This window comes from Tigriopus californicus, chromosome 3 (assembly GCF_007210705.1).
Source record: "Tigriopus californicus strain San Diego chromosome 3, Tcal_SD_v2.1, whole genome shotgun sequence".
NCBI classification, from domain to species: Eukaryota; Metazoa; Arthropoda; class Copepoda; order Harpacticoida; family Harpacticidae; genus Tigriopus; species Tigriopus californicus.
The window spans coordinates 12676963-12701887 of NC_081442.1; the positions used below are offsets into that span (position 1 = coordinate 12676963).

General features: G+C 41.9%; 3 protein-coding genes across 8 annotated transcripts in view; 2 read left to right on the forward strand and 1 right to left on the reverse strand.

Annotated features, from left to right (window-relative positions):
* LOC131877968 (uncharacterized) lies at nt 1–6753 on the forward strand. Of its 5 annotated transcripts, none has more exons than XR_009372934.1 (8): nt 10–301; nt 1327–1503; nt 1571–1675; nt 1743–1907; nt 2714–2939; nt 3701–3995; nt 4074–4341; nt 6298–6753. XR_009372934.1 is itself a non-coding variant. In XM_059223825.1 (7 exons), the coding sequence occupies exons 2-7, from the start codon at nt 1332–1334 to the stop codon at nt 3727–3729; spliced, it is 732 nt and encodes a 243-aa protein (XP_059079808.1). In that variant the 5' UTR covers nt 1–796; nt 1327–1331; the 3' UTR covers nt 3730–3873. The 5 variants fall into 5 exon arrangements, 2 of the variants coding, with proteins under 2 accessions (XP_059079808.1, XP_059079809.1); XR_009372933.1 differs by having other exon boundaries at nt 11–796; XR_009372935.1 differs by lacking the exons at nt 4074–4341; nt 6298–6753 and adding an exon at nt 3083–3217 and having other exon boundaries at nt 1–796; nt 3701–3841.
* LOC131877974 (phosphatidylinositol 4-phosphate 3-kinase C2 domain-containing subunit alpha-like) overlaps nt 6749–24925 on the reverse strand; it is a 33520-nt gene continuing 15343 nt past the window's right edge. The window contains 6 exon segments of the mRNA XM_059223837.1: nt 6749–7075; nt 8233–8319; nt 8563–8723; nt 11875–12071; nt 24247–24447; nt 24774–24916. Coding sequence (XP_059079820.1) covers nt 6893–7075; nt 8233–8319; nt 8563–8723; nt 11875–12071; nt 24247–24447; nt 24774–24916 — 972 coding nt within the window. The 3' untranslated portion in view covers nt 6749–6892.
* LOC131877970 (uncharacterized) lies at nt 13245–23223 on the forward strand. Of its 2 annotated transcripts, XM_059223828.1 has the most exons (4): nt 13245–13720; nt 21486–21702; nt 21767–21980; nt 22682–23223. In XM_059223828.1, the coding sequence occupies exons 2-4, from the start codon at nt 21562–21564 to the stop codon at nt 23074–23076; spliced, it is 750 nt and encodes a 249-aa protein (XP_059079811.1). In that variant the 5' UTR covers nt 13245–13720; nt 21486–21561; the 3' UTR covers nt 23077–23223. The 2 variants fall into 2 exon arrangements, with proteins under 2 accessions (XP_059079811.1, XP_059079812.1); XM_059223829.1 differs by lacking the exon at nt 13245–13720 and having other exon boundaries at nt 21184–21702.

Sequence of the window (24925 nt, forward strand, 5' to 3'; positions counted from 1 at the left end):
CGTTCCTTTTTTATCTCTATCCTCCCGAACGAAATAGGAGGTGCTCTCGGTCTCCTCTATTATTCCTCTCTTTCTCAAAGGTATCAGATAGCCAAGCAATCAGCACCCCTGATACCGTGATTCACGTTCATATAAGTGAGCAAGTTTGGCAATAAAAGCTGGCCGGAGAGGTAGAGAGAACCTCTTGCACCACCACGCACTCACTCACTCATTCACTCACATCCATATCCACCTAAGGCGGTCCGGGACTGGAAAGAGGTCCATCCAATATCCAGCATCCAACGACTTCAATGTCACACAGGTAAAATGATCAACAAGGAGGCAACGACAACCACGACCAAGTCCAAGAGCCTGGCCGTTGGGGACTTTGGCTTGAAGGGCCCCTTCTGAAGACGATAGATAAGTGGTGTGGTGTGTATTCTGCTTGGATTCCATCTCACACAGGTGATGAGAGCAGAACTCTTGTGAGTGAGCGACTGAGGGTCGAGACGACGGTTTTGTCGTTACTACCGAACTCGGTAGTTTTTCTAAGGTGGGGTAGTCATAACTTTTAGAGCGGTGGCTGTGCATCCCAAAAAAAGGAGGAAGTTCCCCTTATTTCAAATGTAAGTGAGCTTGATGAAGATCGTCGTGGTGACTCATTGTGAAGTGGGATTTCTGAGACCTAGAAACACACAATCCTGGACGAGGTTGTTCAACATGTGATGGAGCTTAACCCAGTTAAAAAAACAGTGCGTGTGCAATAGAACAGTGACGAGCCAAATTCATCCTTGAGAGCCTCTGTTGAAAGAGTGAGGTGAGCATTCAATCAATAGACTGGGCAACTTGGGATGCAATTCGCATTCAGAGCCAACAACACTTTCTACTGATTTCAAATTTCAATGGAGAATCGATTTGGTTCAGTGGTTTGCATGCCAAGAATTTGCATCCGAGTGAAAACTTTTACCACTTCGTTCTCATGGGCCGTTCGTTAGCATCCAATGTGTAAAACGTAGATTATTTTCGTAGATGGTCGAACTGGTTTTCAGCTGATTTGGTTGGGCTCAAGAAATACAAAGTGTCTTGAAGGACGGGTCCGTTTGCAGATGTCATGTTATGCGTATGAAAATGAGAAACACTTGTGACAAGTGTTTTTCCTCGAGGATTCAAGGTTGCACACAAAGCAATACACAGACAATGAAAGCATTCGTTGTGCGTTTGGAAATTGCTCAAGGCCGCATCTTGATTGATCTTGACTGCATCCAAGGATTAATTACAACTCTCTTCAGTGCTTGTTTCGAGATCACCAAAAGAGATCTAATCTGAGTGCTTGTGTGATGGTTCCAGATTTCATGATGGGCTCAGCGGAAGAGGCGGGTGGTCCTCCACGTCAACCGCAAAAGGCCACCTTCAGTGGAATGACCATGTGCATTGGCATCATCGCCTTGATTGTGGACATCATCTCGGTGTCGGCCCCTCATTGGGGCTATTACGCACCTGCGGGGATCATTTATGCCAGTTCGGGTAAGATAGCCGCTTGTTGCAATAATGGCGATTGGCTATAATAACACCGATCGTATGTGACTTCCAGGTTTCAATGGTCAAGATAATACCGGGCATTTTGGGCCATTTCAACACTGCAAGAACTCTGTGTACAAATCTTTTTGTGGCTCGGATGGCGTGTTCCAACCCACTGGTGAGTGGCTGGGTATGATTTGGATGATATTTTCATCCGTTGACTTGTGATATGATTGCATTTTCAGTGTGGCTTCTGATTGCTGGATTATCGGCAGTGTTTGCCATTCTAACTCTAGTATTATTCTGCGTGTTTGCCCTCCTCCATGTGGCCATGCAAATCCAAAGAACTGAGATCTGCATCAGCTTCAAGAGAGCACTCTTCCTCAAATTTGTGACTTCATGTGTGGCAGGTAAGGCTGCCAAAAGTGGCAGCAACCAACCTTTTATTGACAAAGGCCAAGGGGACGTTGCGTTTTCAGATCGTAAATATTATCTTTTAGACCAGCTAGCACTTTGCTCGAGTAGCATGTTTTTCGTCCATGTAAACCCACCACGCCCTTCAGGCTTTTGGGAACAACTTCATTTTAAAAGGTAATTGAGGATCATTCTAAAGCTGAGAAAGGATAGAAAAGTTTGGCCCCAGGAAATCCTGCGTTAGCATTAATCCACCATCAATAGGGTAGGTAGCCATTTCACGGACCCATAAACAAAGTGCCTATTTCTGACTAATGTGCCTGCATGCATACAATATATCCTCTTAAACTTAGGCCAGCTTCGGTACCTTTTTGGTAGAGCAGATGNCCATAAACAAAGTGCCTATTTCTGACTAATGTGCCTGCATGCATACAATATATCCTCTTAAACTTAGGCCAGCTTCGGTACCTTTTTTGTAGAGCAGATGCTCTCCAATTTGCGAATCTTGTTGTGATCCCAGGCTGGCCGAGTCCAAGCTTTTTTGTGTTATTTGTTTACAACATGAATTGCTGCTTTAACAACTTAAATAGGCGAACCTGCGGTCATTCCCCAGGGTGAAGTAATAGTTATGTTGAATGTGACGACAAAGCGGGAATATCCCTCAATTGGGAGGACAACCTTCATCAGATGGCATGCCGAGCTAGAGAGCGGCCATCTGACTTCGAAGCAAACAAAAAAACCAACTCTAAAACTACGTTTTTCTCGAAAAAGAGCAGACAAAACCCAAATTATCTTTCTTTAGTGGTGGCGACCATTTTTGCCGTGGGACTGGGTGCGGTTCAATTTTCCACGGGAGGACGGTCCAGCGCCCTGCGGAACTCCATCGGCATTTGTTATTATCTCCAGATAATCTTGGTGTTTGTCAACATTCTCCTGGCGGTCATGTCCTATCTCAGCTATCGTAAGGCGGGCAAACACCCGCTCAACATCGTCTCTAAGGGCAATGCCCAACATGGCATGGCCTACGAGTAAGTTCATTTTATAATCAGTCCTTACCGTTCAAAGTGAGTTCCTCGTTTTCAGTGAGCAATAACCGATGCTTTATAGTAAACAATTTGTCAACTCTGTAGATTTCGCTGACAAAATTTCCTTCTTCCACCTTCAAATCTAGGTTGAAGACAGCCTCAGCCCAACCGTTTCTGAAACGTAACTGAGTCTCATGAATATTTAATCCGCCATAAACAAAGCAGGTTTAGGGATCATCTTGTCTCAGTAAAATTTAGTGGGAAGCTATCTTTGTCCCTAGGTATGTCTGTGAATGTCATCTAGGGAATATAATGCCAGGGTTCATGTGTTCAAATTATTCGACACTTGTGTTTGTGCTTTCGGTAGTGCTAAATATTCAGTTCTACAGCCTGATGGAACAAAGGGAAACAATGTTCTGAATTTGGGAAGGATGCCAGTTCTGAAGGTCCCAGTGTCAGGTTACGAGGCCATGAGTTGTCGCTGGTGTTGCTGTTACTGTTGCTTTTGGCGATGTTGGCGCTCTTGGCTGCATCGGTATCGAGGCTGCGACTCCTGCTTGGAATGTTTCTTTCTTATGTGTTTTGACTTCTTGATGTTGGTGTGCTATTTCGAGATCAAAGCTCATCGCACGTTGTAAGTCTCTTCTCGATCCCTCTCGTTTCTCACGTGCCAGTTGTCTGAACTCGAAAAGTGACGTCCGCATTGAGGAAATAAGGACATTCGAGGATAAATATCCTAAGCTTTGCGTAATTTTCTATTCCAGAGTCCACAATGACAATGGAGTGTCAATGACCAATGCCAGTGGAGCTCCGTTTAGTCACGGCACACCCCGTCTTCCTGCTCGTCCCCAACCGCAAACTCCTACTTACATCCACAGCAGCTATTATCAACAACAATACCCACAACAGATTCCACAGCAAATTCCTAATGGAGGCTAAGTCAACAATGGCTTCACTCCCGTCACTCTCAGTGTGCCAACTCAGCCTCAAGCCTATCAGCCCCAACAAGCCCAACATGCTATGCCAATGCAGCCCATACGGCCCATTCAACCGGTTCAGGTAGGGTGGCGAAAGTGAATCAACATATGCAGATTTGCCGCTCTTTGATTAAAATAACAATCTAATTTTCAATTCCAGGGCATTCCTCAGAACGTACCTGTCTCTTATCCGCAGCCTCAAACTCATCAATACCCTCAAACGTCATCCCATCCAGGGAATGGCGGGGGCGTGTCACAAATGCCCATCAATCAAGCCCCGGTGAATACGGGCGGAGTGAGTTTAGCGCCAGGTGGCCGAACGGGCCATGGAAAAATGGTCCAAGGTCATGGTGGGAGTATGGAGTCTCTTAACTCCACGAACAGTAGCACCTTGAGCACACTTTCATATGGTTCCACAATCTCAACAGGTAAATCAATACGTATTAACGACTCGATGAACGTCTTCAAGTACATGAGATAGCAACAAAGGGCAAATTGGATTTGAAAATTCCAATTGACTCAAAATTCTTGACTTTAAAAAATCAGTGCACCAATTTTTGATATGGAACGGCCATTCCGAACCTAAAAATATTATTGATCATCTGAGATGAAAATCGAACTGCTTCTTCATTGTGCAATGACACAAGGCTCAGTGGAAAAAAGGCTTTACGATCAAGAGTACTCTCATACTCTTCAGATAATCTACATGTACAAAAAGAAAATCTGGACCTGAAAGCAGCAACATTTCCCTTTATCATTGGGCTTTTATAAGTTTTTAAGAGTCTAGAGAGCCCAAGGGATGCTCGAGTTTGGAGGAAATATTTTACTGTGGAATGCGTCACTGGCTCTTGGTTGCACCTCCCAACTGACAAACTTTGCGTCACAGACTCGTCACAAAGAACTATTCGACAAAAGCTATTGTCAATTTGAATATTCCACAGTGAAATATTCAACATTAAGATCTTGCACAAAGCACTATTCACCAAGTTACTATTAGACCAGGATATAGTAGGCAATAACTTATTACTCCTTTTAATCTTTGTCAGTATAATTCAAAAATTATAGAGCAATGTTGTGAGCACATCCACGTAAGAAATCAATTAGAGGACCCCCCTGTTGTCTCAAATCTAAGCTCCAAATCCTGCGGTCTCTGAGGGGTAATTTGGTATTTTTTGCTTCTCTGAGACTGCTTCTCCCCTGCTGTAATTTTCTCAATCACAACATTGTTCAACACTTGCACACTCATGAGAGACCGTATCAGCTTGTAGAGGTTGGGGTGACATATGCAAACTGTGCTTTCCAGGCCGCGGTGCCACCCCTCCACCCGATTGGTGGACTAGATCAATGCAATTCCAAACAGACTTCTAAACCATTGGAGCTCTTCTCACTCCTCTTCTGGTGTATCTTCCTATGTAGATGTCCTCCACGTAGTTGATCACCGCTTTGACCTTGGTCTCATCATCATCTCCTAAAGAGTCATAGAATTCTTCCAATGCCTCAAAAGCTGCCTCCACTTGGTCCAGTGGCACAAAAGCCAGACAGGCCATCATGCGCATGTGCAGGGCAAACTGTGCATCTTGCTCATCATGATCACCTCAGGGGACTTGTTTGGGCACAGTTCCTTGATTTCCAAAGTTCCAAAGATTAAAAGGCGTAATAAGTTATTGCTTACCAGATCCTGGTCTAATAGTAACTTGGTGAATGGTACTTTGTGCAAGATCTTAATGTCGAATATTTCATTGTCGAATATTCAAATCATAGCTTTTGCCGAATTGTTCTTTGCGACGAGTCTGTGACGCCCACCCCAACGGACAAAACTGACAAACTACCCTCATTTGTTTGCCGAGAATACCACAAGAGCCAAGGCAACTGAGTTGATGAGAGCCCTGAACTAGAAACGACCCAAAGTTTTAGGACCGAGAAATATGAGCCAGGCACTTAATAATGGAATTTGCTTGGGGCACAGTCTTCTTGAGACAATATAAACATTTGGCGAGCTGGCCCGCGGAGCGGAAAAACTATTGGTTCCGTCGACTTGTTTAATCTGACCTCGGACCTCTCTAGAGCGCCGCAACTCATTAGTGTGGACAAATAGGCTCATTTACGATCGAGGGCTAATGATCTCCGAAAATTTCATCAAAGATGTAAGAGGATACACAGAAGACAAATATTGAAATACTTACCATTTCCAGAAAGCCTTTCGCGAGGTACAGATTTAGTCGCCTCCAAATCTAATTAAATATTAGGGTGACGAATCTGAGTTATTCACATCTGTGCTAGTATCAGTCTAAAAGCTTTTTTTCTTCTTCTGGAACCTCGGGATGAGGATGGGAACCGTATCACCTGTAACCTAATGTTTTGTTCTCCCATTTCTTTTGTTTTAGGGAGTGGCCATGGTCCTCTTCGGTCTAGTTTGAAAAAGACGAAACACAAGGAGGTCGCATCAGATACGGCCAGTGTGACCAGTTCAAAGCGAACCCGGTTCAGTTTGGGTACAGAACAGACCTCTGTGTGAGGTGTGGAACAAAAATAAGTCAATGTGGGCCCGTTGACTGCTCCTTCGCCGTTCTCCTTTCCCATGGGACTAATGGCACCTAAGCTCATAAACGAATAAGCATTCATTGGAAGTGCTGCCCATTCAAAGTGATAGCCATAGATCAAAAGGATCAAAGACGCTGGAACGGCTCATTGTTGGACAATCTCTTCTGCATTTTGTGTGTAAGATAAACTAGCGACCATCACTTCTCTCCACCACCACCCCCCAGTCAAATCACAATGAAGAAATGTTTTCTTGGCTACATACAAGTTGATAATAGATAATAAATTATGTCCAAACCGAAGACGAAGTAGTAGTTTATTGGAAAATTATAATTCATGGATCATTTGATATGGTATGGTAGCTAAATATCACGGAAATATAAGGCATAGGTCGATAGAAAGGGAAAGAGTAAATGAGTGTGAAGAGAAATAAAAAGTCTATCAGCCTCTGTTGTATTGCTTCAGTTTGTACCAACGGGTAGTTTCTCTACTTAGATCCAGGTTCTCCAATGGTATACAAACACAGCCGAGGAACTGGTTCTCTTGGAATAGGTCATCATTCCACACGGTCACTTCGAGGGTTTTACATTTGAATCTGCTCAAAAACTCACTGCGATACTCCAACTAAAAAGAAGAAGAAAAACAATCAATCATTTTGGAACAAATCATTAACCGGTTTCAGAAATTGACAGTACACTAAAATCTTAATTCCTGCAGAAACTGACATTTTTCCATTTTGACCAAACAAGGCGTTGGCGGCAAGCTTCAGGCATATTAAGATAGAAATTCACTGGATTTTCATTGTTTCATAGCGATTTCGATCCGTTTCTTGGGAATTTTGCCCCAATGGAGTGGAATATATCCTTTAGTCCTTCACAACCGAGTTAGAGAACTGTTTTAGAGAACTGTTTAAGAGAACTTCAGGGAAGTGGTCAGGGTTATGTCGTAAAAAGACCCACATAAATTCGAGTTTGCCGCCACCACTGGGTTGTTCTCCCATTTTGGCATAAAAAATCAGCTGGCCAATTATAATATATCGCTTGTAGATTATTCATAAATAATGAAATCCAGATATCAGAACCTCCAAAAAGTCACGAAAAAAAAAGGCTTTTTATCCGGATTGTTCCTAAAACATTTTTTTTTTATTTCTTGCATATCTGACTACTGAAGTATTTTCTTGATTTAAGTTTCAAAGGAAGTTCAACATTGCAAATTTTTCATATTTTTGTATGACAAGAAAAGCGCAGATTTGTACTTAAACTCCAATACGTTTCCCTCAAAATTGTTACCATATCCGAATTCTACATTTTCGATTGCTTATACAATAACCGAAGTAAGAGAGGTCTTCAGAAGTTTAATGAGACGGTATTAAAAATAACTGATACTGTACGTCTTTAAAGGCATCCATTAGTTTTGTTCCATCTCAGGTTTTAGGGTAGGTTGTAATGACTTTAGAGGCTTAACATTTGTTTTGAAAGAACCTAAAAATCTCCGAGAATGCAGGTTAGTTAAAAGAATTAAGTCCTCTTTCCCGAGCAACTTCATTGTTCTATTTGCTGCCCTTCATATTCGTAAGGAATGTTAACGGATTAATCTGTTAGCAGGTATTAAGTTAGACTAGGACAAGCTCTCAACCAGCCTTAAATTCAAAGACTATCCAAATCCGCCAACTCTAATTCGTTAGTGGACATACAATACATTGTTACTGGCGCTTATGACGTCCGAAAATGAAAGGGAAATAGAATACATTCAACATTGTGTACAACGCTTAAAATACTCACGGTTTCCATGTAGGACGGATGACAGTTCTTTCTGACAACTTTGGTTTTCCTTTTGGTTTCTTTGCAATGATCTGGCTTCAAATAGGCCTAAAATGCAAGGGAAACACGCAAACATCAGTGTGATTCATGCCTTTCCAATATCGCATGGCTCATAGCTATTAAAGAAAAGGGAGAAAAATTCCGAAAGTTTCGATCTCGGGTGGGAAGTGCTCAAAACTAGAGTGAACGAGTTGATTGCTCTGGGGATTCCTCTTCACTTTTTCCCCAACTTGATTGAAGTCTCGTCGAGTCTCAAGGGCAGTGCAAAGGTCATGTTTAATCAGCAATCACCTTAACGTAAGTATTGGGCTCCTCGTTGGATCCAGCCACTTTGGGTAGATTCTTCCCATGTCGAACCATCACAAAAAAACTTCCCTTGTGATATTCCAGGGAAAGTTGGAGTTCTCCTTGGATGCGAAGAGAGGAAACCTCATTCTCATTCCGGTTTTTGTCTGTAAATCAAGGGAAAAAATATCGCTTTCATCACGTTATTGGACCACTGAAGGTGAAGGAAGGGTGGAACCTTTCTTGGCCACGAGCAACCATGACAAATTATGATGCTAACGATGTTGGAACACCGTTTTTGACCCAAGCAGTGGTTGTATCAGTGCTTCCATTAAGGACCGAGAATTGTGCTTGATTAAAGAGCCAACCGAGTTGGATCAAAAATGGAACGAACACTTTTTTCATTTGGGGTTATGGGAATGAAATGGATCTAACACTCTAGTGCTTTTCTGTAATGTCTTTTTGGAAAGTGTTATTCCAAAACAGTGAGGAAAAACAACATCATTCTGAGGAGTGGCAAGAACATAAAAAGAATGAATGTGCATTCTTACCAACTAATCTGTACCTCTGAGTGAACAATTAATGGAACAATGCAAAATTTGACGCACAATCGAAAGTTTCATGCATCAACTGTAAATTATTCATAAGGGAAGAATTTTCAATGCACTTTTTGAAACAATTCTGTAAGATGGTGTAGGAATTTTCTTCCGAGGAAACATGTAAACTTAAAGTTTTTCCAAATTAAAAAAGATGGTTCGCACCGACTATGGGTAACAATAACGTTGTCAAAAAAAAAATAAGGTTAGTGACGTGCTGGAGAAGCAATAAAAGAATTAAGTACGGAAACTTCATTTTGAGTGTTTAACAAAGAAAAACCCCACCGCCATATGTTCAATAATTGGTAGAGTTGTGTCACAAAATTCAACAAGACACCATTTTGGGTGTAGTTATGATACTGAACTACTATCCTGGCTCAATTAAAATACCCCTTACTCATATGTACAAGCCAATATATTGAATTGCAAGCCAAATTTAATGTTTGCATAATGCAGGCTGGCACGGCACCATGTCATTTTTTTGCGCCATACAACACGATAAGGGGTTCGATTTCTTTCTTCATTTCACCAAAAATTGCATCCTTGGAATGTGTTATCAATAGACTCCGACAAAACGTGCTGTTTTCATGTCGAGGAGAAGTTGCAGAAGTTTGACGTTTCAGATGCGAGAAAGAGCTGAACCCGGGCATTGGGAAGCAAAGAGGGTAGTGAAACCCTCTCAAAATTCTGCTCGACATCCGAACAACATTTTTGTCGGAGTCTAGACTAATCAATCAAATTTACAATCAAGTATCCTTCATTTACATGTGGATTAAAATTTTCAAAGGAAAGTGTCAGACTGTCGGGACAGAATTACATACTTCAAAAGGAATGTCTTTTGCTATTGGTTTTGGCTCAATTTTAGTGAAGGAAGCTGCAGCTCTTTGTACTTGCATATAGGTATCAATCATTGGCTTTCCTTATAGGAAAGTCTTCGTTTTATTTTGGGTACCAAGTTCAGAGGGTTGAGTCCCGCTGTGTCAACGAATCCAAAAATGTCATCGCTCGTATCTAATTCCGATAAATAGTGTCATGTCCGTTTCAGATTAGTTCTCGTCGTTAATATGAATCCCTTTTAACGGTTGTAGGGTAACTCGGCACAACGGAAAACTCGTCACAAGAAAAGCCGACACACCGGAAAACTCAACACATCGGAAAAGTCGACACCTGACACCTCGACACAGGAAGACTCGACACATCAGAAAACTCGACACATCGGAAAGCTCGCCGCATCGGCAGGCAAACTAGACATATCAGAGAGCTCAACAAATCGGAAAACTCAATACTTTAGAAAACTCGACTTGTCAGGAAACACAACATATCAAAAGAGGCAACAGATCAGAAAAACATGACTGTCCCAAACCATTAGCCAACATCTGTAATTGAGGACAATTGAAAATGGAGATAGGATATCCTTGCTTAAGATCTAAATACTTCTGTTATAAAAAATATAAAAGGATATAAAGCTCATTGGTCAATCCATTAAAAAAGTCATTAAAAAGCTTGGAACTGCAATTTCATATTTGTGCGGTTGTCTGGTTTGTTGAGATTTCCAATCCATCTAAATTTATATCTGTCGAGTTTTCCGATGTGTTGAGTAACCCTTGAACCTTTTTTAACCGTTTGCATAAATAATTTACTTTTTGCGGACTTCTTTTCTACTACTAGGAATGCATCCGCCAACAGTTGAAGGTGACAAATTTACAATTCCTATTTAATTTTATACAAAAAAGTTATCCTCATCTCTTTCAAAATCATCTGATTCCAATAGATTTAGATTTAATGACTTTTTTCTCTCTGACGATAATACTGATTTAAAAAAGTAGGCCAACCAGTTTTCCCTGGTCCGCAGTCTTTTCTTTTCTGTTGATGGCAATTATTACTGGTCATGAATCTTCACGAGATCCAGATCAACCCACTTGAAACTGGCCAAGCTCTCCTCTCGACCAGGTACGTGCTAAAAGCAATTTTTTCCTTGATCTCAGCTCATGAAGGGACCCTTAGCTAAGCGGCATTTCCACTCTGTCGACAAGCCAAGATTTCTTGGGACCACTTTCGTTTCCAGCCACTCACTGTACACTGCACTGCCGAGTAGCAATTCTGCAGAAGGCTCAGATGAAAAAAAATGCCCTTCTTTGCTAGCCAATTCTTCTTATCAAAGGTGGGCATTGAATCGTAATGTTGATCATTGTACTTGAATGCTCGATAAAAGGAAAATACCGTTTCCTTTAATTGCCTATTCATTTAATCGAGTGAAAGGAACAATATAGATTGCAAAAAGGTCATTTAAGAATTTTCAACAAAAATATTCGTGACAATTGTCCGTAAAATAGCACTTTGATCAAACTGACGACACATTGACTACATATGTCCCATAGAAAGGCATGCTTGAGGTCAACCTAGAATCAACGGACCAACACAATTAATTTCTTTTGTTAGCAACGCCCACCACTGCTTCTTATGAACAAGTTACAATTAGCCCTCGATTCAGATCTTCCCCAGTCTGTTATCTAGCGAAATATATGGCCACTTAATGACGACTCCTCAAGAAAAGTAAGCCCTGCAGTCCAAATAGCTGACTCGACTTCCTGAGAAGAATCTAAGGTCATCTCTGTGGTTCCTTGATCCGCATTCTTCTGCCGATTCCCACGGCAAGACCCAACCCCACTACAGTGACTACAGTGCTTACAATGGTGATCTATGGATTCTTGGTTCAGCTTACGTTTAAGTTTCTCCTGCTGGATGTCCACTTCCTCTTGGTCTCTGAGTATGGGTTGAAAGAAGGTGTAAACAAGGTCACTTTCCGATATGGACGGATCTTGGAACAAGTGGAAGAGAAAGGACGCAATGGCCAACATCCGTTGATGAGCCACTTCCTTGATCTCTTGACGTCCTATGTTGATGGCATTGCGGCGCAAGCTGGAAAGATTCATAACAAAACCACTCTATAGTGTCACTCATTCACAGCTGAGAAGACAGTTAGAGACAAAGCCACATTCCAAGAATGCACTTGAGATTCTCACAAGCATTCTTTTCATCCCTGTTGTGGTAATATCACTTGAGTATAATTTTCATTGAACAAGGGGGACTGAGAGGGACTCCCATCGTCGAACAAAGCGTTCATTTGAATGGTTATAGTGAGTAGTCATAGTCTTAGATTTATCGGCCTGGCTAATTGGCTTCATGTCGAGGGTTCATTATGGTAAAAGGGTGGGTGGTAATGATTATTACATCTGACATTGAAGGAGGTCTCGGTTTTTCAACCTCACGTTCCGACCGAGATAGACCAGTTCTTGGTCGCTTTTTTGTGTTTTTGATCTCTTCCTACCCGCCATGTTCAAAATGTTATCTCCACTGCAACCAACGCGGGTTGAAAAGTTTGCCAAAGGTAGGGATTTGGACCCAATTCACAAGTACATGATCCATTCTGTTCGAGTTCTTCTAAATTCAAAGTTGAAACAGCTGACACAAACAAGATACTATCTCAGATTTTTCACATTTTTGTCTGCTGGGCCTTAGTAAATCTTGGTAAAATAAATTCAAGTCGACCCAACGAGATGAAAAATGTACGATAACGCGATGCAGAAAAAATACATGAACTCAAAATGCAGAGCTCTATCTACGAACCAGAAGCAACAAGAGCCCCCAATGAAAAGCACGTATTTCATTCACTACAAAAGTAGGACCAAGTGCTCTCGTTGAATCCTAATGAGCTTCCCTTTCATCGTCAGGTTCCTTTCTGCTGACTCGTTCATTCTAGGCCCTCAAAACCATTATTCAGATCCGTCTTGTGCAACATTCGACGGACCCACAACACTTGAGTCTGGACATTTTATACTCCTTAAGTACGAGTGTAATCCAGGGCTACAATGGACGTCCGAACCATCCCAATCGGCCTAACGACGTGGAATCATCAGATACACAATGACTATGACTGCCAAGGAAGAGACTGGTATCATCCCTTTATGATGTTACCGATACCACCTCCGTCCGGTTCTTAGCGGCTCAAGCCGGGAATGAAGAGCACAAATGGCATGCGTAACGTACAGTATGCACATTTACCCCCACCAAATACCATTCGCGCCGCGTTCTGGACGCAACAGCTGCGCACGCTATGGATGGATGGACGGATGAGCCCCTTGCCCTCTGTTGTTTTTGCTCCCCTTGACGCAAACTCGAGACATTCTTTCTCTTAACTACCATGACATGAAGTGTTACAGTTTCTGAACATGAGGAGTGCTGCCAGTTTGGAACCATCTCACCCTACAATAGCAGACTCATGGTGAAGCCCGAGGGCCGCCGGTGACAAAGCCATTGCTGTCCGAGAGGGCCTCCTATCAGTCAGTCGAATCAGATTGTGAGTGTTGATGGCCGGGAACCTTCCTTGATCACAGAGAGTTGTGAGTAGTGACAACATTGGCGTCAAAGTGAGAAGAGCTCTTTGGTGAGTGACGTGAGTGTGAGATACTCTGCACCTCTGGGACAGACAATGGAGTCCAGAGAGAGGCTGTCTAGAGTATATCAGTGATCAAGGGATAAGACGCGGCAATTCAAGGGTGGAATCACAGGTACAGAAACCACACGTTGTCATGTAATGATACCTGACTGCGTCCCGCTTACAAATTGCCTAATAGTATGGGGGGAAATTCAATATTCCTCGGGTGGAAGTCAATAGAAATAATAATAATTTTCGAATATCGAATCCAATTTTAGGGAAATATTATTGACTTTTACCACATTCATACTAATGGGTAGATAATTGATCTATTCGTATTTCATTTCATCCAATCTAAAATAACACTTTGCATTTAGATTCAACTTTTGTGACAATCTTTTCATTTAGTACATCTTTTTTTGTTGTTCCGCTCCCGATTATCTACCACTCCACAAAAAACCGATGCAAGTCCGTTTACATTCGGATCAACACCCGTTTTTTGGCATTTTCCAACTGTCGTATCATCACGCAAAATTATGTTGATGCTCATTGATGCTCATAATGCTCATTGATGCTCATAATGAGAACGATGCATTCATTTAAGTTTCCAAAGTCAATGTATGCCTTTCCCCACCAACCCGATTGAACTCTCGCAATCTAACCTTATACGTTTTTTTAAAAACACGTTCCTAATTCGTTCCAAGCAATCACATGGTCGGAAGCACCGTGAGCTATTGCAATCCGCACGTGATTGCCGAGCAAATAATCAAAGTAATTGATTGTGTGCGTGCAATCCCCGCACCAGGGTTGACAATTGGATTCCTTATCTCTTCATATTTATGACGTTTCCACCTCCAATCCACCTCCAATCTAACTTTGGGCACAGCCACGCCCTTCGTTTTTCGGGAGTGAACAAAGCAAATGACTTGAATTGAGCTTCAATTGGCACGACAACGTCCTCGTTTCTTCCATTCGGCCATCGGCTCGAGAACATGAGAGCATTGTTCTATTGATTCTTTGGTTCTTTCAATGGCCACTCAGAGCGATGCATTGAAGAGCCCTGGAATAACAATATATTTATCGAGTCTCTGCACTCACTTCCTGGCAGCAGCATGAAAATCGAATCGATCGGTTCAATCATTGCAAGATTCAATCCGACCAAAACCTTTTCGTTAATCAACAGACGCTAATAAGGACCGAAACTCGAGAGTTCTAGTGACGAGCCAACTCCACTTGACCTTTAAGGACGGACAGAGATTAGAGCTCGGAATCCACGAGTAAAGATGGAAGAGGGGCAAACCAGGCCACCACAAAGAGTGAATCCCGTTCAACTCCATCCAAGTAGTCTCGTTACTTGGTCATTTAGGATTCCAATATGACCGAGAAGGAGCACGGCGACCATTTGTCGGGAGGGACCTTAAATAGGTATTTTTCGATTTTGTGAATGACGAGTGTCATGTTTTTTTCCCTGGGCACAAACTTTGTAGTCTTTGTGGTAGAGTAATGAATATATCATGGAAAAGAACGAACCGGAAATGTAACTTGAATACTCTTCTTCTTCGACGGAAACCTCGGGATTAGATAGTGGGATAGGTACCATTTGAACCCGAATTTAATGGCAGATCCCCGAGGTTGAAGAGGTTTATTTCAGCAATTACGGCTTTAGTGCCTCCATCCAGTATTCCTCCAAAAACCGCGCACAATTCAGGATTTAGACGCACAACTTTGAGTTAATGATCTGAGACTGAACTTTAAGAACAAGGTAGATTTGTACTTTAAATCTCGTCTCAGGTTCAAATTAAAGCTGGTTGTGAACCGATCATCAACAGACATAGGACACGATATTGCGAGTTTGCAAAGAACTGCGAATTGTGGAAACACATGATCATGGAGCGTAATTGCACAAGGTCCGGAACTACAACAATTGTACCCACTCAGTGCAAAATACGAGGGGTGTACCCACAAAAATGCCAAGCCTTCTATTGGATGAAGTAATACAAAATGGACTAAAATAGATGTCAGTAATGCTGAACCAAAAGCTCCCTTGGCCAAAATTGGCCAGAATTTTTTTAAAGCTTTTCATCTATTTTGACACGATGATTCAACTCTTCTATTCTTCTAACATTTCAAGCAATTTCATAATCATTGGTCAGAAGTGCAAATTTTCGCTCGACGATTGGATAAGAAATGGCATGAGCTCCTATTTCCAGTCTATATTTTTGACAGTGGGAGCTCGTACCACTTTCAAAGGTCTCTAAGCTCGCGAGACGTTTCCCGTTTCCTCGTTCCTATCTAATTAATTAGCAAAGGTTTTCCTTCCCTTTTCAGTGGACCAGAAAACCATTGGTGGTATTTGAAGTTTCACGTACATCCGCTTGTCGGATGTGGTCCTCAAAAGTTTTGCCACTTTTTTTACGTCTCATTACCACGGCTTGAAACAGAGAGACAGGGTACATGATTGGCAAAAACCACTTTTGCAAATCAGAGGTTGGCCATTCATCATCATCATTTTAACTCCTCGGCCAAGATTAAATGCAATGTTACGAGTGATTGTGCCGCGTTGTTATTGCCTCTGGTCAACACGGATCTTTAAAAGGGCATTAACGCGAGACGAGCAAACCAAACGATTAAGTTCGAGGTGTACTCCAAGGTGACCAACTCTCGCCGAACCAAATCAACATAGATCACCATTCGTTCGCAAAGAGCTTCAGTTCACATCCATCTGAACAAACGCTTGGCTTACATGTTATGGTTGTATTAAGCCTCAAGGCCAGAAGGTGGAGGCACAATGAGGTGTCTGAAAACAAACACCAACCAAGGGGGAATTTTGCTCTCATTCCAATCTCGTGGTTTGTTGTTCTCAGGAGAGTGCATTGGGATTGAACATGATTCGGTTGGATGCGGTTCTTGTGGTATGAATTGAATATGGCCGCTAAACCTGAGGTATTCAACGCCATTAGACTGCCCGAAGTGGTCAAGGAAGCCACTAAACCAATGATCGACATGATTCAAATCTCATTGTTCGGAGGGACTGAGGGTGGAGCTCGGCGACAATTTTGACCACATTTTGACGAAATGTCCAAAACGAGATTTTGAGCGTTACTACAATTCATGCTGAGACTGTGACAAAGTTATTTTTGAACATGACCTCACATCGATGTTTATCTGGTGGCACTTCAACGTCGATAATGAATTCAAAGCCGAAACACGGTGGAAAATGGAAACATCTAGTTACTCTCTCATAAACATTTGATCCGACCGCGTTCGTAGCGAGTGAATCCTGTTTCAAAGCAGAATGCTTTAATTAACTCTCCGGTCATAAACAAAATGCCAAATTCGTTAAATGACTTGGCAGGATTGGTTTTGGGAATGAACGGGACGGGAAATATTCCTCCCTACAAATTCCATGAAGCATCGTCCCTTCTCCCAAAGGAGGCTGAACACTTGAACGAATTCATTTGTAAGGCCTGTTTCAATGGGAAAACCGACCAAAATGTTTCACATTAGTGTCAAGAATCGTCGGTCAGTTGGAAGGGCCGCCTCTATGTATCGGTTAAACCGGATAATTCGTTGCGCTCTCGGTCCGACTGACACCCACAATCCGTTACTTGGCAACATTAACATGGGATGCTTGGATCGAGTGTTGAAATTGAAGCGTGACAGATTTCCTGATTCGTCACTTGATCGTTTTGGACTCATTAGACCATCGTTCATCATCGGAGTGTGCCGTGACTCAGCGATGCAAAAAATGCTTTGCAATGGGAAAGACGCAATGCGACCGAGAATGTCATCATGAACCCACCGAGATTCAGGAGCACATTCACAAACAAACACGTGGGTCTCGCATCGAAAATTGCAACAGAATCCACAGGCAATGCTTGATTGAAGTTTAATTAATGCCTCGATCGACGGTCGAGTGGCATGAAAAATGTTGGCGGTCTAAACGGACTGTTTGGTTTCCGATCCGAAAATTGCCCTCAAATTTGGTGGAGGTCTTATCTGATCGAGGCTTGAAAGAGCCACAACAAGATGATGCATTTGTTTGACATGCAGATAAAGGCGTACAAAAGTCGATGGATGTGAGGCCGACCAAATTCGCTGCGTCACTCACTTCATGCGTCAAAATTACCTGTGTGACCAAAAAGTTGTGATCAAATAGATTCTTGATGGATCGATTGCCTCTGTTTGGAATCGAAATAATACAAATGATCTTTTAAAAACGGAGGCATTTTTTTCCTAACCGAGGAATTTGATCGGAACGAACCGTTTGGAATCCTGAAAAGGGCATACCCTGGCAATTTTGAGGGCAATTACAAGTTAATATGGAGGTTTAAAAAATGTTCGTCATATTTCTAACGCTCTTCCCAATTACGTTTATTCATTTGTTGACATCAAACGTGCCCTGAAGCTCACTGAGGCTTTATAGTATACCAATCCCTTGTTTTCGTGCTTCGTGACATTTACTTGATTCATTGGGATTCGTGGGCACACAGACACTTCATTACAGAATAGGTTGGAAAAACAACCAAGGAAAAAAAAACATTTCAAAGCCTCTTCAGTTATGAAGTAGGTTCGTTTGAACCGATTTCAATCCTTGAGACAACCTCATCAGGGTTAAAATGTGAAAGAAATAAAAACGAGGTTAGGACATGTTTCGTCAAAGGACTTCCAGGTCGTAAATATGGCTTTATCTCATACACTGAGGATGTAGCAAGCCAACCTCATATTTCCATAAGATGCATTCGTCATTTTTTATACTTAAATCAAAACCTGTCTATATTCCAAAGCTGCTTATAAAACTTCGTCCACTATACGGATCTTAAGCACTCCATCCACCCTAGATGCAATGGAATATGAAGCAGGGATTACTAACTACATAATTCAAAACAATGTGACATTTGTTTCATTAACCAAATGTTCGATTTCACATATTGTTTATGCTTTTTGAAGTTATAATCTTACGATTTAAGCCCCCCGAAGAGTGAATAAAAAAGTGTCACTCGGCTTCAGGAAACCCTTTGAGCAACAAAATAATAGATTGTACCCCATGCTTGAAAAATCATTATACTAATAAAAATGAAAGGCATAAATCAATACAGGGTTCACGGGTTTCAGACATGTTTCTTTCTCACCTTTGGACATTTATTTCCAGAAAAAAAACATTTTTGAAACACTAACATGTTGATTATGCGCTCATGAGGGAAGCCAAAAGACATAAAGTAACCGCTACGGAAGCCCCCACGAGTCACGACTCACGATTCATAACGAGCAAGGTGTGGTCGGAGGGTGTCTTCGAACTGACCCCACCCTGCTCTTGTCATCAGACTGACTGGCCGCCCCATTCAGACAGCAACCACTGTGGGCTTATGCAGCCACACCAACGAGTGTACTCTCGGTGTCTGCAGCACATTGCAGCCACGCACTTCCAACTTCAGATTGGGGTAAGAATCCTGGCTTGGATCTACCGTTAGAATGGGGTCAATTTCTGATGCCATGACGCTCAGTCCAGTAATGAGCACAACCTTTGAGGAAGCTCATCCATCATATCTTCTTGCTAATCAAGTTGTTCGCTAACACAGGAGGAGGATTAGGTAGGAGATATGGCTCATAGAAAAAATAGCAAAAATATTCCTTGACATTTAATTTGGTTGATGGGAGAACTTGAGTTATGGCTTGACTGTCAAGAACGAGGATGGGCGGCTTGAGCGGTTAAGATATGCAAATCTTGTTATAAATCACGTTAGGAGCAATCTTGGGAGGATGATATCAAAAATCAAAACCAGGCTTGATTCTGGATGACATTTCAAGGCAATTGCTTCAGGTCCAATTGGCGAATCATTTCTGTATGCCGATGATTATCGTCGTTTATGATGGTTTGTCGGTACGTTCACATTTAATATCATGAGTTCCGAGTAAATTGAGACGAGAAGGAGGATGATTCCTAAATTATGCCCAACGAAATGCAATGCAGAGAATAGAGTGGGAAATGACGTCACCTTCGAATTCAGACAAAGCTCAAAGGCCATAAATAAAACACCTCGAGCAATTTCTTCCGGTCCTTTTTCAGCAGACCTGCACTAAAAACGAAATGCCACCAAATGCGCACTTCCTATTTGTTCAAAAAGGCCAAATGGCATTCTGGCAAATTGGGTCATGGAATTGACGTCGAGGTGTTTGGGGCTGCCAATTTATGAGAACGGAGAAGACAAGATACCATCAGCGAGTTCTTTTCACACCCTCCAAGGCATTGTCTCGTGGCTTCTTCTCCTTCATGAAGGAAGTCTCTTCGTTTACAAATGCAGTTAGAATTGTAAACCTTCAGTGCCGTTTTATCTGATCTTGGAAGAGGATAAGACTCAAGGTTATAGAAGTGGATCCGAATGAGGCTCTTTAAAGTCAGGACATGTCTTGGGTGGAATCGAGAGGTTTTAGCAATAAAGCGGTGCTTCTGCACAGATTTGCCAAAAAGAGGCCAAACTTCCATAAAGGCCAATCGACCGGTTTGTTGACACTTGCCCAACTGTGCTTTTTTAGCATTGCTCGCTTGACCTCAACAAACCAAGGAAAGAGATTTGCTCATTGAGCAGGGACCACAAATAAAAATGGAAATAGATGGGAAAGCACGGCATCTTCTTCCGGCCAATGACCTTGTTCCAAGCCAGGCCCAGTTTATACCCACAAACTGGATTGAAGAGACAGGCAACGAAATATCTTGTGCTCCATGAGTATGCAAAGACGCTTTAGTGCTTTGCTTGTCACATAACATTACGATTGAATTGTGGATGAACACGCTCAAATGCATCTTTTTAGACCACAGAGCACCTGAACTTGGGTGCTCAAGTGAATTTGAAAGACACAATGGGAAAGAACCAGCTCAAAACGCAATCGAAATCGATCTTTTCAAAAGGAAAGAAACCCTTCGTATTCTTTGCGTGCTATCAAAATTGGCCCACCAAGAACTCGTGGCTCTCATTGTTTAGCAACATATTTGTCTACGTCGAATTAGCCCAGATCTTGGTGGTGTTGAAAAGGGACTACGAAATACAAAGGAGTATTTTGTAAATAGGCTTTCAAGACTGGTTGTAAAGTGCCCCTTTAGTCTTGAAGATTGAATGCAACGAGGGCTCTTCTTCACTCGAAGAACTGCTCCTGGCTCCCCTCCTTGACTTGAGAGATTGAGAGCCACGCCAATCCATCTTGAGAAGAGGAAAATGCACTCAAGTGTAAGATTTAAAGCGGACTCGAAATCCCCCATCCTTCCATCCACTGGAGTGGCAGAGTGTCCTGCGTAAATCTGGTTTTCAGAGCCCTCCTCAACGGGTCTTCAATTTTCGTATCTTGGGGCTAGGTGGCATTCGGTAGAACGGTCCTCAAGCTCAAAAACAGGCTACAAAGCCTACCATAATTTGATGGAATGCGACCAATTCACATTCATGTTTAGGCACAGATTGATGCGATGTGGGTGTCAATCTACGATCACATGTTCTGTTAAGGATAATATGTACACACACGAGTACGTTAGAGCCTAATGGCGGAGGAAAGTCGAGGTAACCATTACGAACCGAGGCGGTCCTATTGATTTTTCTCGCCCTTTGAACCACCCAAGACCATATTTGGCAATTATGTTGCTCACTTTACGGTCGTCTCAATGCAGATGGACATCAGACTAAATAGCCATTCCCATTGGAATTGACTGTCTCACACATCACTGGGTGGCACATACTGCATCTATATACACTGAATCACCCCCACCTCGTGAGGCATCAAGTCACGGATGGGCCCTCTTTTGATGAATCCGTGAACAGCTGTTCATTTTTCGTCATCGTCGTCGTCAAAATTTGAAAGCACTCCACGTTGGCTCTACGTATTTATACTCACTAACTTCACGTCCTTTGCAGATCACACACTCGTTCCCCCACCACAATGGAATAAAGGCCGTTACACAAACCAATTCCAAGGCCATTCAGTGACAATATGTCTGCCTCCACCAAAGAAGGTAGCGTTGACCACCATCACGACCATCATGGTAATCACCACGATGAGGAACACATGGCAGATATGGTCAAAAATATCCCCACCAATACTTCGATTTCAACTATTTCTCAGTTGATAGACGTAAGTATTGGGAAATTGAGTAAGCCCTCAACTTCATTTTGTTAAGTCGGTTCTTGGTTTTTAGAGTCTTCGGGCACGATTGACAACCCTTCGCGATAAGCATTCTATTGATTTGGATGATCGCCATGGAAAGTCCAGCAATCTGCACGAGCTTGGCGGTCATAATCCACATGACCACGAAGACCATGAACCAGCCTATGAGGCTTCGGGCGTGGGAGATCTCATTCATGGAGACACTATGATCTTACTTGGATCGTGCATCTTTATGATTATTCTTGGTAAACTTTTACTCTTGCTACTTCTTTCTTAACAAAGATTTTGGCCTTTTATATATTTTGTCATCGACTTTCAGTACGTAATAATTGGGATATTATTGGGGCGTAAAGCTCAATAAAATAATAATTATTTGTTCTTTTTGGATTTTTTAGCTCAAGGGAACTATGGCTATCAAGAGTGGTTGACGAGACTCATAACATTTCGTGAATTTGGTTCAAAGATTAGCATTATTTTCTTAAAACTCGAGCCTTAAAGGTCATTTCATGCCTTGGGAACCTTCTTTTTTGTTTCATACTAAATTTCTAGTTTTGTCAAACCTGTGAGCAAAAAGTTCTTGGGTATGTTTCAAATTACCTATCTAACAGCGGATAAAAATATGAAAAATAGATGAAAATGAATCATATTACCATGTTTGATACAGGGAGACTCATCGGCCTCCGGTCCTTAACTCAGGACCCGTTTACAGACCTATAAGATTGTATGTAACCCCGGTAGACAATACAATATCTTTCTTTTCTTGACAATACATCACGAAACATTTGCGCAACCAAAATAAAGTTAATTGAGCGCCAGGCAGAATACTTGACAGATTGACCGAAAGGGCAGCAAGACGTAATTACTAATTAGCCGTCTTTTAGAGCAGGGTGGCGAGAATTAACACCACCAGTTGAGAAATGTATCACTTTTTTCTTCTACCTCTTAGGACTGATTTTACGGAAAGTATTCATGTACTTTACGCATATCAGAGGACATCGGGAGCAATATCACGGGGGCATCCGTCAAATGGGCGAGCACATGCACACTGTGACACGCACAATGAGTACGGATCCAAATCAGACCTTTGCCCAAGACACACCTGCTATCAAGAAGAAACCCATTGGCACGCCTCAAGTCAGTATGTCACTTCCAGCCATCACGAAATCCAACAACCCGAAACGTGTGTCCATAGAGGAAACTGCATTCGATGAGATCATGCCTCAATCACATACAATGTTGGTGGATGACACGGATGATATCCATACCATGACCACTATCCGACAACAACTTGAGGCCAGACGACTGAGCAAAATGAAAAACTATTTCGAAACTCAAGATTAAGAACCAAAAGGGTTGCCAAAAAGATCGCATTAGCTCATAAATTATTATTGCTATTTAAGAATTTATTTTTATTATTGGGACAATTACGTACGCGTCACACAATAATGCGATACGGGCATAAATACACAACTAAACTGAAAACTCGTCGAACCTAAATATCATCACAACGCGAGGGTCGAGGTACATTTAGATTCTTACTAGTTCTGGGCGGGTCATTTATTCGAATTTGGAGAATTTGGGTGTACTTGAGTCTTTTAGAGAGGACTCGAGTACGGATACGTCATGACGGTTTTTTACGATATTTTTTCAAGAAAAGGGCCTAAGTCCGACTATAGCCGACTCGCAATCAAATTACATGTTGGGTCCTATGATCAAAGTATAATTGTGGGAGTAAAACATAGATTGCTTGTGCTCTATTTGTGCCTTGGTTTGTCTTTGTTAGTGCGCCATCTAGTGAGAACACTTCAAAAATACGATTTACAACCACCAATCCATTTCTTCTCAAAAGACATTGTCTATAATAATTATAGCTCTAAAAAAAGTTGAGTAACTTTTTTAACACCTTTTCCGACTTTTAGGGTATATTCGACAATTTGGGCTTTTCGACTTTTTCCAGCTTTTTTGCCGTTTCACACATTTCGTCCATGGAAGGTGTCCGTCCCAACAAAGCTCAAAGCTGCATGGCGTAGAACTTCAGGTACGGGTCGAACAAAAAGCTTTGCACAGGTACAAATCCACGTCTCGCTCTCCTTTTCTGATGAATTGAAGCCTCCTCTCTAAGACCACTTAATCCTGATATTGATGGAAAGCTTTACATAAGCATTAATAACCCAAAAATAAGTTCTTTAGGTTGACTAGATTGAGGGGAAGACCGTTTAATTTTGAAAGATTTAGCAGATTTAAAATTAGCTACCTTTTTTGGCCCGCTGTGGTTTGCTTAATGTCCAGAGGTTTGAAATTGGCAATCTAGCTTGTTGTACCTAAAACTCTAGAATTACACCGCTCAGTGATTGTTTTCCGCATATTTTATCGACTATTTTTCCAACTGTTTCGCCATTTTTTCCAGCTTTTTTAGCCGCTATTTTGCCAAATTTAATCGACTATTTTTACAGCTCTAATCATAGCAAACCATACAAGAAATGATTGAAGGCATGGACATGAATGGCTTACCTTGGGCAATTGGATGAGGGAAATGTGGACGCAATTTTGGATTCGAGTTCGCAAAACTCCTTGTAGGATCTGAATAGGTGCAACATGTCTTTCACGCCTTCTCGTTTGACTTGAAGAATGAACATGTAATGCTTGTCCGGGCTGTAGCGTTTTTGAACGCTCACAACTTTAACATCAGTTATGGCTCCATCCGTGACTCGCCTAAACACAAAAAATGTCCAATTTAAAACAAAGCAAAAGTCGAAGCATGGAAGACATTCATGATCAAGGCATGATTGGAATCTGACATGAGACCAAAATCGACATGGGCAAAGTGCCAGATCCAATTGATTATACAGTCTTCGTGCCAATGAAACGTTTTCATATTTCAAATCTTATCTTGATACTATTATCAATCAAAGCAGTGGTGTCTTAGTGTTGAACAATTCCAATTACATCCGAAGTGCAAGGGTCTTGTGAGTAAAGCAACTTTATCCATTCCAAATAAAGAAACCAATCACTGTTTTACGCTACTGTAATGTACTTACGAAGAACGTTTGGAAGCGAATGACAAAAGAGATCCATCGGATTTTTCGCTGTTCTTTTGGGCCAAATTATGAAACAAGAAGTTCCATTGGGTGAACCAATTGTTCAGGGACTCTTGAATCATCCTCGAGAAATGTTGGGAGGCCTCACAGTT

What these genes read in the sequence shown, in the direction of transcription:
- LOC131877968 (XM_059223825.1), top strand. Translation starts at nt 1,332, where the DNA reads ATGATGGGCTCAGCGGAAGAGGCGGGTGGTCCTCCACGTCAACCGCAA. An exon ending in TGGCGTGTTCCAACCCACTG is followed by an intron (nt 1,676 to 1,742) that starts GTGAGTGGCTGG and finishes TTGCATTTTCAG; the next exon opens with TGTGGCTTCTGATTGCTGGA. An exon ending in TGTGACTTCATGTGTGGCAG is followed by an intron (nt 1,908 to 2,713) that starts GTAAGGCTGCCA and finishes ATCTTTCTTTAG; the next exon opens with TGGTGGCGACCATTTTTGCC.
- LOC131877970 (XM_059223828.1), top strand. Translation starts at nt 21,562, where the DNA reads ATGTCTGCCTCCACCAAAGAAGGTAGCGTTGACCACCATCACGACCAT. An exon ending in CTATTTCTCAGTTGATAGAC is followed by an intron (nt 21,703 to 21,766) that starts GTAAGTATTGGG and finishes CTTGGTTTTTAG; the next exon opens with AGTCTTCGGGCACGATTGAC. An exon ending in CATCTTTATGATTATTCTTG is followed by an intron (nt 21,981 to 22,681) that starts GTAAACTTTTAC and finishes TCTACCTCTTAG; the next exon opens with GACTGATTTTACGGAAAGTA.